At 35.9% G+C, this 14,450-nt stretch overlaps 1 protein-coding gene across 1 annotated transcript in view; it reads right to left on the bottom strand.

The window, feature by feature from the left end:
- The window catches only part of WDPCP (WD repeat containing planar cell polarity effector), a 345,410-nt gene that overhangs the window by 137,881 nt on the left and 193,079 nt on the right, over positions 1-14,450 (bottom strand). The window contains exon 13 of the mRNA XM_080831550.1: positions 7,419-7,521. Within this exon, the coding sequence (XP_080687676.1) occupies positions 7,419-7,521 (103 nt within the window). The remainder of the gene's footprint in view (positions 1-7,418; positions 7,522-14,450) is intronic.

The raw sequence follows: 14,450 nt of genomic DNA, 5'->3' as shown, positions 1-14,450 counted from the left end.
GCAGTCATCAAAAATCTCCCAATAAACCAGAGCCCAGGGCCAGACGGCTTCCCAGGGGAGTTCTACCAAGCATTTAAAGAAAAATTAATCCTATTCTCCTGAAACTGTTCCAAAAACTAGAAATGGAAGGAGAACTTCCAAACTCATTTTATGAAGCCAGCATTACCTTGATCCCAAAACCAGACAAGGATCCCATCAAAAAAGAGAATTACAGAACAATATCCTTGATGAACACAGATGTGAAAATTCTCACCAAAATAGTAGCCAATAGGATCCAACAGTACATTAAAAGGATTATTCACCATAGCCAAGTGGGATTTATTCCAGGGCTGCAAGATTGGTTCGACATCCGCAAATCCATCAATGTGATACAATACATTAATAAAAGAAAGAACAAGAACCATATGATACTCTCAATAGATGCTGAAAAAGCATTTGACAAAGTACAGCATCCTTTCTTGATCAAAACTATTCAGAGTGTAGGGATAGAGGGTACATACCTCAATATCATCAAAGCCATCTATGAAAAACCCACAGCAAATATCATGCTGAATGAGGAAAAACTGAGAGCTTTTCTGCAAAGGTCAGGAACACAGCCGGGATGTCCACTATCACCACTGCTATTCAACATAGTACTAGAAGTCCTAGCCTCAGCCATCAGACAACAAAAAGAAATCAAGAGCATCTGAATCAGTAAAGAAGAAGTCAAACTCCGACTCTTTGCAGATGACATGATACTTGATGTGGAAAATCCAAAAGACTCTACTCCAAAACTGATAGTACTCATACAGGAATTTAGTAAAGTGTCAGGATATAAAATCAATGCACAGAAATCAGTTGCATTTCTATACACCAACAGCAAGACAGAAGAAAGAGAAATTAAGGAGTCGTTCCCATTTACAATTGCACCCCAAACCATAGATACCTAGGAATAATCCTAACCAAAGAGGTAAATAATCTCTACTCAGAAAACTATACAGTACTCATGAAAGAAATCGAGAAAGACACAAAGAAATGGAAAAACATTCCATACTCATGGTTTGGAAGAACAAATAATGTGAAAATGTCTATGCTTCCTGAAGCAATCTACACAATTAATGCAATCCCTAGTAAAATTCCATCAAATTTTTCAAAGAAATGGAACAAATAATCCTAAAATTTATATGGAACCAGAAACGACCCTGAATAGCCAGACAAATGTTGAAAAAGAAAACCAAAGTTGGTGGCATCACAATTCTAGACTTCAAGCTCTATTACCAAGCTGTAATCATTAAGACAGTATGGTACTGGCATAAAAATATACACATAGATCAATGAAACAGAAGAGAGAGCCCAGAAATGGACCCTCAAATCTATGGTCAACTAATTTTTGATGAAGCAGGAAAGAATGTCCAACGGAAAAAAGACAAGTCTTTCCCAATTTTTTTGGGAAAAAAATCTTTTCCCAATTTTGTTGGGAAAATTGGACAGCTACATACAGAAGAATGAAACCGGATCATTTCCTTATACCACATACAAAAATAGACTCAAAATGGATGAAAGACAGCAATGTGAGACAGGAATCTATCAAAATCCTTGAGAAGAACACAGTCACCGACCTCTTCACCTCAGCCACAGGAACTTCTTCCTAGAAACATCGCCAAAGGCAAGAGAAGCAAGGGCAAAAATGAATTATTGGGATTTCTTCAAGATCGAAAGCTTTTGCACAGCAAAGGAAACAGTCAACAAAACCAAAAGACAACTGACAGAATGTGAGAAGATATTCACAAAGAACACATTACATAAAGGGCTAGTATCCAAAATCTATAAGGAACTTACTGAACTCAACACCCAAAGAACAAAGAATCCAATCAAGAAATGGGCAGAAGATATGAACAAACAGTTCTTCAAAGAAAACATCCAAATGGCCAACAGACACATGGAAAAGTTGCTCAACAGCCAACAGACACATGGAAAAGTTGCTCAACATCACTTGCCATCAGGGAAATAAAAATCAAAACTGCAGTGAGATACTACTTCACACCAGTCAGAATGGCTAACATTAACCAGTCAAGAAATGACAGGTGTTGGCAAGGATGTGGAGAAAGGGGAAACATTATTGGTGGGAATGGAAACTGGTGCAGCCACTCGAAAACAGCAGGGAGGCTCCTGAAAAAGTTGAAAGTAGAGCTACCTACAACCCAGCAACTGCAGTACAGGGTATTTACCCTAAAGATACAAATGTAGTGATCTGAAGGGGCACGTGCAACCAAATGTTTATAGCAGCCATGTCCATAATAGCCAAACTATGGAAAGAACCTAGATGTCTAACAGATGAATGGATAAAGAAAATGTGGTATATAAATAATGGCATATTATGCAGCCATCAAAAGAAACATGCCATTTGCAATGATGTGTCTAGAACTAGACGGTATCATGCTAAGTGAAGTAAGTCATTCAGAGAAAAACTTATCATATGCTCTTTCTGATAGGAATTTGAGAGGCAGGGCGGGGGTTGTGGGGGCTAGGGAGGGAAAAAATGAAATGCGATAGGATTGGGAAGGAGAAAAACCATAAGAAAATCTTAATCTCACAAAACAAACTGAGGGTTGCTGGGAGGTGGGGGGGTTGGGATAGGGTGGCTGGGTTATGGACATTGGAGAGGATACGTGCTATCATGAGTGCTATGAAATGTGTAAGCCTGATGATTCACATAACTGTACCCCTGGGGCAAATAATACATTATATGTTAATTAAAAATTTTTTTTTTCAAAGAAGACAAATAGATGGCCTGTAACAGGTACGTGAAACAGACCTCAACATTACTAACCAACGGGAATATGCAAATCAAAACCACAATGAGATATCACTTTATACCTGTCAGAATGGCTCTAATCAAAATGACAAAAAAATAGGTGTTGTTGAGGAAGAGTAGATAAAGGAAACTTCACGCACTCTTGGAGGGACGGTAAGTTGGTAGAGCCACTGTAGAAAACCATATGGGTGCTTCTCAGAAAGTTAAAAATAAAAATACTGTATGATCAGTAACTCCACTACTGGGTATTTATGTAATGAAAATGAAAACATTAACCTGAGAAGATACATGTACCCCTGGGTATTGTAGCATTATTTATAATAGCCAAAATATGAAAACAAACCCAGTGTCCATGTACAGATGAATAGATAAATGTGTATATACATATACACATATACATACACATACTCAACCATAAAAAAAGTAAGATCTTGCTATTTGAGGCAGCATGGATGGACCTAGAGAATATGCTAAGTGAAGTAAGTCAGACATAGATAAATATGTGGAATCTAAAAAACAAAAAGCAGAAACAGAATCATAATTACAGAGAAAAACTGAGGGTCGCCAGAGGGGTTGTGGGTTGGGGATGGGCAAATGAGTGAAGGGGGAGAGGACGATATAGGCTTCCAGTTACAGGGTGAAGAAGTCATGGGATCAAAGGTACAGGGAATCTAGTCAATGATATTGTAATAGTATTGTATGGTGATAGATGATAGTTACAGTTGTGTGTCAACTATACTTCAAATTAAAAAAAAAAAAACAAAACACTAAGATATTTGTGCAAGTACAAAGAGACCAATGAAGTAAAGAGCCCAGGAACACTCTCTCTCTATATATACTATAACATTTACAAAATAGTACTGTCTTACCCACCAGAATGGCTAAAATGCAAAAGAGAGACAATATCATACATCAGTGAGGATGGAGCAAGCTCTGCTGTTATGGACAACTGGTGAGAAGACAAACTGTTACAGCTCCTTAGGAAAATTGGAAATAGCTCTTGTAGGGGAGCACATTTTTCTACCATTAAGATGCATCTTTGGGATGTGGAGAAAGGGGAACCATCTTGCACTGGTGTGTTGATGGGAATGCAAACTGGTATAGCCACTCTGGAAAACAGGATGGAGGCTCCTCAAAAAATTTAAAATAGAAATACCCTATGACTCAGCAATCACACTACTAGATATTTATCCAAAGAACACAAAAATACTTCTTTGAAAGGATACGTGTACCCTACTGTTTATGGTGACATTATCAGCAACAGCCAAATTATGGGAAGAGCCCAAATGTCTATCGACTGATGAATGGATAAAAAAGAGGTGGTGTGGGGCACCTGGGTGGCTCAGTGGGTTAAAGCTTCTGCCTTCAGCTCAGGTCATGATCCCAGGGTCCTGGGATCGAGCCCCACATTGGGCTCTCTGCTTGGCAGGGAGCCTGCTTCTCCCCCTCTCTCTGCCTGCCTCTCTGCCTACTTGTGATCTCTGTCTGTCAAATAAATAAATAAATAAAATCTTTTTTAAAAAAAAAAAAAGAGGTGGTGTATGTATGTATATGTACGTATGTATGTGTGTGTGTAAACACACACACACACACACACACACACACACAATGGAATATTACTCAGCCTTAAAAAAGGATGAAATCCAATACCACACCAGTGTATGTTAACTGGAATTTATTTATTTATTTATTTTTAAAGAACTTATTTATTTATTTGACAGAGAGAGAGCACCAGCAGGCAGAGCGAGAGAGAGAAGTAGGCTCCCTGCCGAGCAAGGAGCCCGATGTGGACTTGATCCCAGGACCCTGGGATTATGACCCCAGCTGAAGGCAGATGCCTAACCGACTGAGCCACCCAGGTGTCCCTGTTAACTGGAATTTAAATAAAGACTTTAAAAAATAAGAATATATAAACTTGATTTAAGAAAAGATGCCTCTTTGGCATACTGATTATTCTAAGCTAGTATTTTCTAAAAAACTGTAGACACAGAATATCTCTGAAATCCAAGTTTCCCTTCCTTAAGAGACACTTCCATGTATAGGGGAAATCTCCATTTGTAAGGGTATCTCCTTCAGTATCAGGAAGAAGGGAGTGGCTCTTAGATATCTAGAAACTATTATCAGTGGAGAAGGCATGAACTTAAATCTGCATGACAACTTTAGCCTTTTTTTACTGTTTTTTTTTTTTTTTTCCTTTATGGTAACCTCCCATAACTGATCCTCTACCTACATCATCTTCTTTTGTCTTTAAATGGAGATGGTATTTAAGGTGATGGCTTCAGGTAGTTTGGTGAGATACTCAGTTTTCCTGGGTCTCTCCCATATATACAGAAGGTATATATATTATTAAACCATGTTTCATTTTCTATTAATTAGTCTTTTTTTCCCTTGGATTTTTTTTTTTTTAATTTAAATACAACTAGTCAACATATAGTACATCATTAGTTTCTCTATTAATCAGTCTTGTGTAAATTTGATTTTTAGTCCTGGTGGAAAAACCTTGAAGGATAGAGGAAATTTTTTTTCTCTCCTACACTACTAAAGCTGAATGTACAAATATATCCTGTGTCTCAACAAATCCACTTTTAAGCATATACCCAGTAGATCTGTGTATACATCTGTTAAAAGACAAACACAAGTACATTCATAGCAACACTATTTACAATAAGTCCCAAACTTCAAAGAACTCAAATATCTGGCATAGAATGAATAAAATTGTATATATTCATCTGTTGGATTATTATTACATAGCAATAAAAAAGAAAGAATTACAAACATATACAACAATATAAAAGAACTTCATAAAGTTGAGTGAAAGGAGTCCAAAACAAAAGAATAATATATATTCCACTTATTTAAAATTTGAAAGAAAGGTAAAGCTAATCTATAGTGTTGTAAGTAAAGATAGTTGGGTTGGGATACAGTATCTTAAAATGGATATGAGAGGCCATGCGTGGTCCTGGTAATGTATGTTACTTGCTCTGGATAATGGTTACAAGAATGTTTACTTTGTGAAAATCTGTTGAGTCAAGTTTATGATTTGTATGCTTTTGTGTATGTGTATTATACTAGAATAAAAAGTTTAAATAAAAAATTTTCAAATTGTTCAGCCACCCAGGTGCCCTTGAAATACTTCAACTTGAATACTCTTGTTATTTTACACAATATATCTTCTTGCTTGCATCAAAGAACACTTTCGAAAGCCAAAAACTTAACTACTTTCAGAAATGTTTGAGAGAACAAGAGTTGAACTAAATTGAAGGAACTTGAGAGAAATCTAGCTTTCCCCAGCATGATGTGGGCTATATGGAAGAACTAGACAGAAACCACCATTAAGAAACTAGAAATTCTTTCCTAATTCCTTTTCTAATTTTGAATGGGAGTCACCCCAGTTTTATAGAATAAAAGTGGAGTAGAACACATCCATCTTTAATGTTCACATCTTGATAGTTACTGTTGTGACTGAATGGTATCTTTGTTAAGGGAAAGTAATCAAGGTCAAAGGGTAAGGCCTGAAAAAAAGGCTGAAAAGTGGGGAGGAACAGGGTTTCAATGAAGAAAGATATTTGCCAGAAATGAGGCAGGGCTCAAAAAGGCTCTTTGGCTAGGAACTATCAGCTGGCTATAGTAATGCAATCAAAGCATTCACAGGGCACAGAAAGCATACTGGTGAATAGTGGAGTTTCTTAATTTTTCTGAAATTGTGTGATAATTTCTTCACCTTCCTTTTCACCCTTAGTAACTTTAAATAGTTTTAAAATGCAAAACCTTCATTGTTAAAGAGACAACTGCTCCTTTTGGATGCCAACAGCATTGTAAAAACAAAGATGATCAATCAATAAAGAGGCTTGTTATAATAATTTGAGGCAAACTTACAAAGCAGAAATCTATTAAAACTTCATTTCTTAGGAGTTCCACAAAGAAGTGAATTAGATTACAATTCTGAGGGTCCTTTGCCTAATCTAGAAATAGTAAATACCAGGAAGAATAGGAATTGGAAAGTACAGAGATCAATAATTCCAGATTTAGTTACACTAGACAAGCTAAATTTAGAAAAAGGAAGCTCATGTTGATATTGTAATAGTTTTTAAAACTTATCATTTTTATATATTATAAAGTTTTGAGTGGACCTTTAGATTAAATTTAGGTTTCTGATTGGTCTTCTTTGGAAGACTACACTGTAAAATGACTAGTAGCTTCTAAAAGAAAACAAGTCACCCATCAAACCTAAAATTCCATGTTAAATACTTTGATATAGGACAGAATTCTTTCGAGATATGACATGTCTATGTGTATAAATAACTATATAAATTTCTGTTTGGCTAACATTAATAACCGCACTTATGATAAATTCTTCCCCAAAGTCTTATGAAAACAGTGCCTTTTTGACTTTTTGCTAAATAGTGATTAATCAATGATTATTAATTTTATATCAACACAGTTCCCACTTACATATCCATATTGTACTATTTACCCAGGCTTAATTCTTTTTTAAAAGTCACTTTCTTTACAAAGAAAGCAATTCAAATTAACCAACTGTGCCTTAAAAAGTAAATATAAAATGATACTGAGTAAGTATTGATTGAAACAAAAAGCATTTTAAAAAACCAGCATTAATTCTTACCAACTCCAGAGGTTATTGATTCTGCATCAATGTCACTAGCTCTTTTTCTTGCCACTTCAGCTAGTGCCAATTCACCCTTATCTAGTGCAAAGTAATGGATATCCTTTGGAAATAAAGCAAAATAAAAGATTAATCCAAATGAATGTTGGTCAGGTTACAAAGAAGATTTTGAACAAAAGAGCTTACTGTTCCGATTACAAAACAGACATGGCTGATGAATAATTTTTTGTGTTTTAATTCTCTCAGTTTTCTTTTCTAGTATAAGCAAATTTTCTTAAATTATAGATTTTAACTATACCTAATAGCATTACTCAAGTAAGTTATTTTAATTCTTCAGGGAAAAAGATAAGTTTTTAAACCAAAGGCTTGACATACTCAGTTTTGTCAGGAAATAAAAACATTTATTGCTATGTTCTTTGGTGAGATTTTAATGTCCAAGATGACTTCTTCAAAATTAAATTATATATCATATTATGATAAGCATTTTGCAAGAAATAGAACTATACAAATTTGTCTTTGATATTTATGTATCTGGCGCATGCTATTTTTGTTAACATTATTCATATTACTAATCTTGAACTCTTACAGTCAACAAATAATCAGCACCTACTAAGTGTTAGGCATTGTTCTGGGATATAGGGATCAATTACAGTTCCATGTCTCAGGAAGCTGTCAATCCAGTGGGGAGATAGACCATTGTGAACAACAGTTAATTACATCATGTGTGATAGCTTTTATAACAGATATTTGCACAGATATTTGCTCTGGAGCTAAAGAGAAGGAACTGGTCCTTGATCTGGGTCTTGAAGGACAAATAAGAGGAAAAATAGAGAAAAAGGGACAGAATTAGTATCTGGTGCATATATGTATGGAAGATTAAAAAAACAGTTCTGCTAGGCAATGGTATATCTTTGAATATGGAAGGAGTCTTAGACTAGATGTGTGGGGGAAAGCAGTGTAAAATAATACTAAAGTAGGTATAGCCACTAAAAACTATTTTGAACTATTTTTGGTGTGCAAAAGATTGCTGGAATACTAGTGCAATAAAAATGGAAAAAGGGGCACCTAGGTGGCTCAGTCAGTTAAGTGTCTGACTCTTGATTTCAACTGAGGTCATGATCTCAGGGTTGTGAGATCAAGCCCCACATTGGGCTCTCTGCTCACTAGGGAGTCTGCTTGAGGTCTCTCTTTCCTTCTCCCTCTCTCTCTAGAATAAATAAATAAATCTCTAAAAAAATGGAGAAAGAATACAACCAACCAGTTTACAAATGAAGAAATATAAATGGCCTATATTCAAGAGAGATATTTTACTTTATTAATATTCAAATAAATGCAACTGAGTAAGTGTGATTTCAAATTGTTTAAGTTTTTAAAAGTTCAGAATATTCACTGGTCCAGAGACTTCAGAGAAGATGGCAGAGTAGGAGGATCATAAGCTCACCTCATCCTGTGAATACAACTAGGTAACACCCCCATCAGTGTAAATAACCCAGGAAATGATCCAAAGACTGGCAGACCAGACTCTCTACAGATAAATGCAGAGAAGTCACATTAAAGAGGGCAGGAAAGGTGGAGATGCTGTCAGGAGCCAAATGGACCCACAGGACTGTCCCCAGGAAGGAGGGACAATGCAGATGTGAAGAGGAGAGAGAAACAGACCCCAACATCAGACACAAGAACAAGACAGAATCACAGTAAGAGCTAAATGAAATGGAGATAAGTAATATACTTGATAGAGAATTTAAAGTAATGGTCTTATATAAAGATACCCTCACTAGACTTCATTAGACTTGAGAAAAGTAGAACTCAGTGATATCTTCAAAAAAGAGAGAAAACAAAAAAGAACCAATGAGAGATGAAGAACTCAATAACTGAAATAAAAAAATACACTAGATGCACTAAAGAGCAGACTAGCGGAAGTAGAAGAACAGATCAGGAACCTGCAGGAGAGAGTAATTGAAAGCAATCAAGTTGACTGGAGAGAGAGGGGAAAAACTAATGAAAAATGAAAATAGAATAATGGACGTCAACAACCTCATCAAGCATAATAACATTTACATTATAGGAATCCCAGAGGAGAAGAGAGAGAAAAGGGGTTGAAAATTTATTTGAAGAAATAATAGCTGGACACTCCCCAAATCTGGGGAAGTTAACAGAAATCTAGATTCAGGAGGCACAGAGATTCCCCCCCCCCAAACTTAACCCAAATAGGTCCACATCAAGACACATAGTAATTAAAATGGCTAAAATAAAATAAATAAATAAATAAATAAATAAATAAATAAATAAATAAATGAATTTTAAAAGCAGCAAGAGAAAGCAGTTACATACAGGGGAAATCCTATAAGACTATCAGTGGATTCTTCAGCAGAAACTTGTGGGCTAGAAGGAAGTGGCATGATATATTCAAAGTGCTGAACAAAAAAATCCTGAAGCCAAGAATACTCTATCCAGCATAGCAATCACTCATAATAGAAGTAGAAACAGAATTTCCAAATAAAAATTAAAGGAATTCATCACCCTAAACCAGCCCCATAAGAAATGTTAAAGGGGACTCTGAGTAGAAAGGAAAGACCACATGCAAGAGAAAGAAAAGTAGATAGCAAAAAGGCATTAAAATTAAAATATCTATAAAAATCAATCAAGGGCCTCAGAATAAAAGGATGTAAAATAGGGCACCATATACATAAAATAGGGATGGAAAAAAGAGTAAAAATGCAGTCCTTTAAATGGGTTCAAACTTAAGCAACCATCAGCTAAACAGAGATATACAAAAGATGTTAAAAATAAACATAATGTTAACCACAAATCAAAAACTAGCAATAAAATATGCAGAAAATAAAGACAAAGGAATCCAAGTATATTGCTAAGAAAGCAAGCAAACCACGAGAGAAAAGAGCAAGAGAACAAAGGAACAGAGAAGAACTACAAAAATAGCCATAAAATAAGTAATAAGATGACAAAAAGTATCAATAATTACTTTGAATGCAAATGGACAAAATGCTCCAATAAAAGACAGGGCGATGGAATGGATAAAAAGGCAAGGCCCATTTATATGCTGCCTAGAAGGGACTCATTTCAGACCAGAGACACATGCAGATTGAAATTGTAGGGATGGAAAAGCACTTATCATGCAAATGGATGTGAAAAGAAAGCCAAGGTAGCAATACTTATGCTGGACAAAATGGGCTTTTTTTTTAAAATAAAGATTTTATTTATTTATTCAACAGACAGAGAACACAAGCAAGCAGAGAGGCAGGCAGAGAGAGAGAGGGAAGCAGGCTCCCTGCTGAGCAGAGAGCCCAATGCAGGGCTCAATCCCAGGACCCTGGGATCATGAGCTGAGCTAAAGGCAGAGGCTTAACTCACTGAGCCACTCAGGTGCCCCACAAAATGGGCTTTAAATCAAAGGCTGTAATAAAGGAAAAAGGACACTGTATAATCATAAAGGAAATAATCCAAAAAGAACGTATAATCATTGTAAATATTTACACACCCACCACGGCAGCACCTAAATACATAAAGCAGCCAATAAACATAAAGGAAATAATCAATAGTGATAAATAATACAAGAGTACTTTAACATCCCATTTACATCAATGTGTAGATCATCCACACAGAAAGTCAACAAGGAAAAAGTGGTTTTTAATGACACACTGGACCAGATGGATATAACCAATGGATCTGGACCAGATTTATTCAGAACATTCATTCTTAAAATAGTAGAATACACCTGTTTCAAGTGCACACAGATTACTGTCCAGAACAGATCACAAGGTTAGGCCACAACAATTTCAACAAATTCAAAAAGATTGAACTCATATTATGCATTTTTTTTCTGACCACAGTGTTATGAAACTAGAAATCAGACACAAGGAAAAAAACTTATCAAGAACACAAATACATGGAGATTAAATAATATGCTATTAAGCAATGAGTGGGCCAACCAAAATATCAAAGAGGATATAAAAAATTACATGGAGACAAATGAAAAAGAAAATAAAATTCCAAAACCTTTGAGATGAAGCAAAAGCTCTTCTAAGAGGGAAGTTTATAGCAATACAGGTCTAACTCAAGAAGCAAGAAAAATCTCAAATAAACAACCTAAACTTACACTTAATGGAGCTAGAAAAAGAAGAAACAAAGCCCCAAACAGCAAAAGAAAATAATACAGATTAGAGTGGAAATAAATGAAACAGAAACTAAAAAAACAGGTTAATAGGTCAATGAAACCAGGAGCTAGTTCTTTGAAAAGATCAACAAAATTGATAAGCTTTTACCCAGACTCAGAAAAGAGAGGGCTCAAATAAACAAAATCATAAGTGAAAGAGGAGATAACAACCAACACCAAAGAATAGAATTATAAGAAAACATGATGAGAAATTATATGCCAACAAATTGGGCAATCTAGAAGAAATGGGTAAGTTCTTAGAAACATATAACCTTCCCAAGGTCATGCAGGAACAAACAGAAAATTTGAGTCAACCAATCACCAGCAATGAAAATAGAATCTATGATCAAAAAACACCTAGATGGCCTTCGGCTTGGGTCATGATCCCAGGGTCCTGGGATCGAGCCCTGCATCAGGCTCTCTGTTCAGCAGGGAGCTTGCTTCCCCCTCTTTCTCTGCCTGCCTCTCTGCCTACTTGTGATCTCTCTCTCTCAAATAAATAAGTAAAAATCTTTAAAATAAAAACAAACAAACAAACAAAAACTCCCAAGAAACAAAAGTCCAGGACCAGACAGCCTCACAGGTAAATTCTACCAAACATTTGAAGAAGAATTAATACATATTCTCTCAAACTATTCCAAAAACAGAAGACTAAGGAAAGCTTCCATATTCACTTATGAGGAGCCCCTGGGTGTATCAGTCGTTAAGCGTCTGTCTCCCTTCGGCTCAGGTCATTATGCCAGGGTCCTGGGATGGAGCCCCACAACAGGCTTGCTGCTTGGTGGGAAGCCTGCTCCTCCCTCTCCCACTCCCCCTGCTTGTGTTCCCTCTCTTGCTGTGTCTCCGTCAAATAAATAAATAAATAATTTTTTAAAAATTTCACTTATGAGATTGCCATTACCCTGATACTAAAGCCAAATAAAGACACTACAAAAAAAGAAAACCACAGGCCAATATCTCTGATGAACATAGATGTAAAAATACTCAACAAAATATCACCAAAACAAATCCGACAATACATTAAAAAATCATTCACCTCGATCAAGTGGAATTTATTCTTGGGATTCAAAGGTGGTTCAATATTTGCATATCAATCAACATGATACATCACATCAAGAGAAAAGATAAAAATCATATGATTGGGACACTTGGGTGGCTCAGTCAGTTGAGCATCTGCCTTTGGCTCAGGTCATGATCCCAGCATCCTGGGTTCGAGGCCCATGTTGGGCTCCTTGCTCAGCAGGGAGCCTGCTTCTCCCTCGCCTCCACTGCCTGCCACTTCTCCTGCTTGTGCTCTCTTCCTGACAAATAAATAAATAAAATCTTTAAAAAAAAAAAAAGGATCAAGAGATGCAGAAAAAGGGTCTGACAAAGTATAACATCCATTCATGATAAAAAAAACCCTCAGCAAAGTAAGTTTAGGGGAACACACTGCAACATAACAAAGGCCATATATTAAAAAAAAAAAAAAAACCATAGCTAACATCATATTCACTCGTGAAATTGTAAAGGCTTTTCTTCTAAGATCAGGATATCCATTGTCACCACTTTTATTCAACACAGTACTGGAAGTACTAGCCACAGCAGTCAGACAAGAAAAAGGAATAAAAGGCATCCAAATGGAAGAAGTAAAACCTGGACTATTTGCAGATGACATGATACTATATAGAGAAAACCCTAAGGACTCTACGAAAGAAAGCTACCAGGAATGGTAAATGAATTCAGTGAAGTCACAGGATATAAAATCAATATACAGAAATCTGATGCATTTCTAGACACTAAAACATAGTGTCAGAAGGAGAAATTAAGAAAAATATTCCATTTACAACTGCAGCAAGAACAACAAAATACCTAGGAATAAATTTAACCAAGCAGGTAAAAGACCAGTACCCTTAGTATAAAACATGAATAAAAGAAACTGAAGATGACACAAACAAATAGAAAGATATTTTATGCTCATGGAGGAAAAGAATCAATATTGTAAAAATGTCCATACTACCCAAAGCAATGTACAGATTTATTGCAATCCTTTTTAAAATACCAACAGCATCTTTTACAGAACTAGAACAAATAATCCTAAAATCAGTATGGAACCACAAAAGATCCTGAATAGCCAAAGCAATCTTGAAAAGAAGAACAAAGCTGGAGGTATCACAATCCCAGATTTCAACAAAGCTGGAATCAAAACAGTATGGTACTGGACAAAAACAGATACATAGATCCATGGAGTAGAATAGAGAGCCCAGAAATAAACCCATGTTTATTGGTGTTCTTGGTTAATTAATCTCCAACAAAGGAGGCAAGAATATGCATTTGGAAAAACACAGTTTCTTCAACAAATGGTTTGGGGAAAACTGGACAGCAACCTGTAACAGAACGAAACTGGACCACCTTCTTACACCAGACATAATCATAAACTCAAAATCTATTAAAGAAATGAATGTGAGACCAGAAACCATAAAAATCCTAGAAGAGAGCCCAGGCAGTAATTTCTCTGACAGCCATAGCAACATTTTTCTAGGCATATCTTCTGAGGCAAGGAAAGCAAAAGCAAAAATAAACTGTTGGGACTACATGAAAATGAAAACTTCTACACAGCAAGGGATACAATCAACAAATCAACAATCAACAAAACTAAAAGACAACCTACTGAATGGGAGAAGATATTTGCAAATCACATATCTGATAAAAGATTAGTATCCAAAATACGTAAAGACCTTATACAACTCAACACCAAACCCCACAAATAATTCGATTTAAAATGGGGCAGAAGAAATGAACATGGATTTCTCCAAAGAAGACATATAACTGGCCAACCAGACACATGAAAAGATGCTCAACACCACTGATCATCAGGGAAA

The sequence above is a fragment of the Martes martes genome (assembly GCF_963455335.1).
Source record: "Martes martes genome assembly, contig: scaffold_78, whole genome shotgun sequence".
NCBI lineage: Eukaryota > Metazoa > Chordata > Mammalia > Carnivora > Mustelidae > Martes > Martes martes.
The sequence above is the reverse complement of the archived record's forward strand: the minus strand, read 5'-3'. Positions and strand labels throughout refer to the sequence as shown.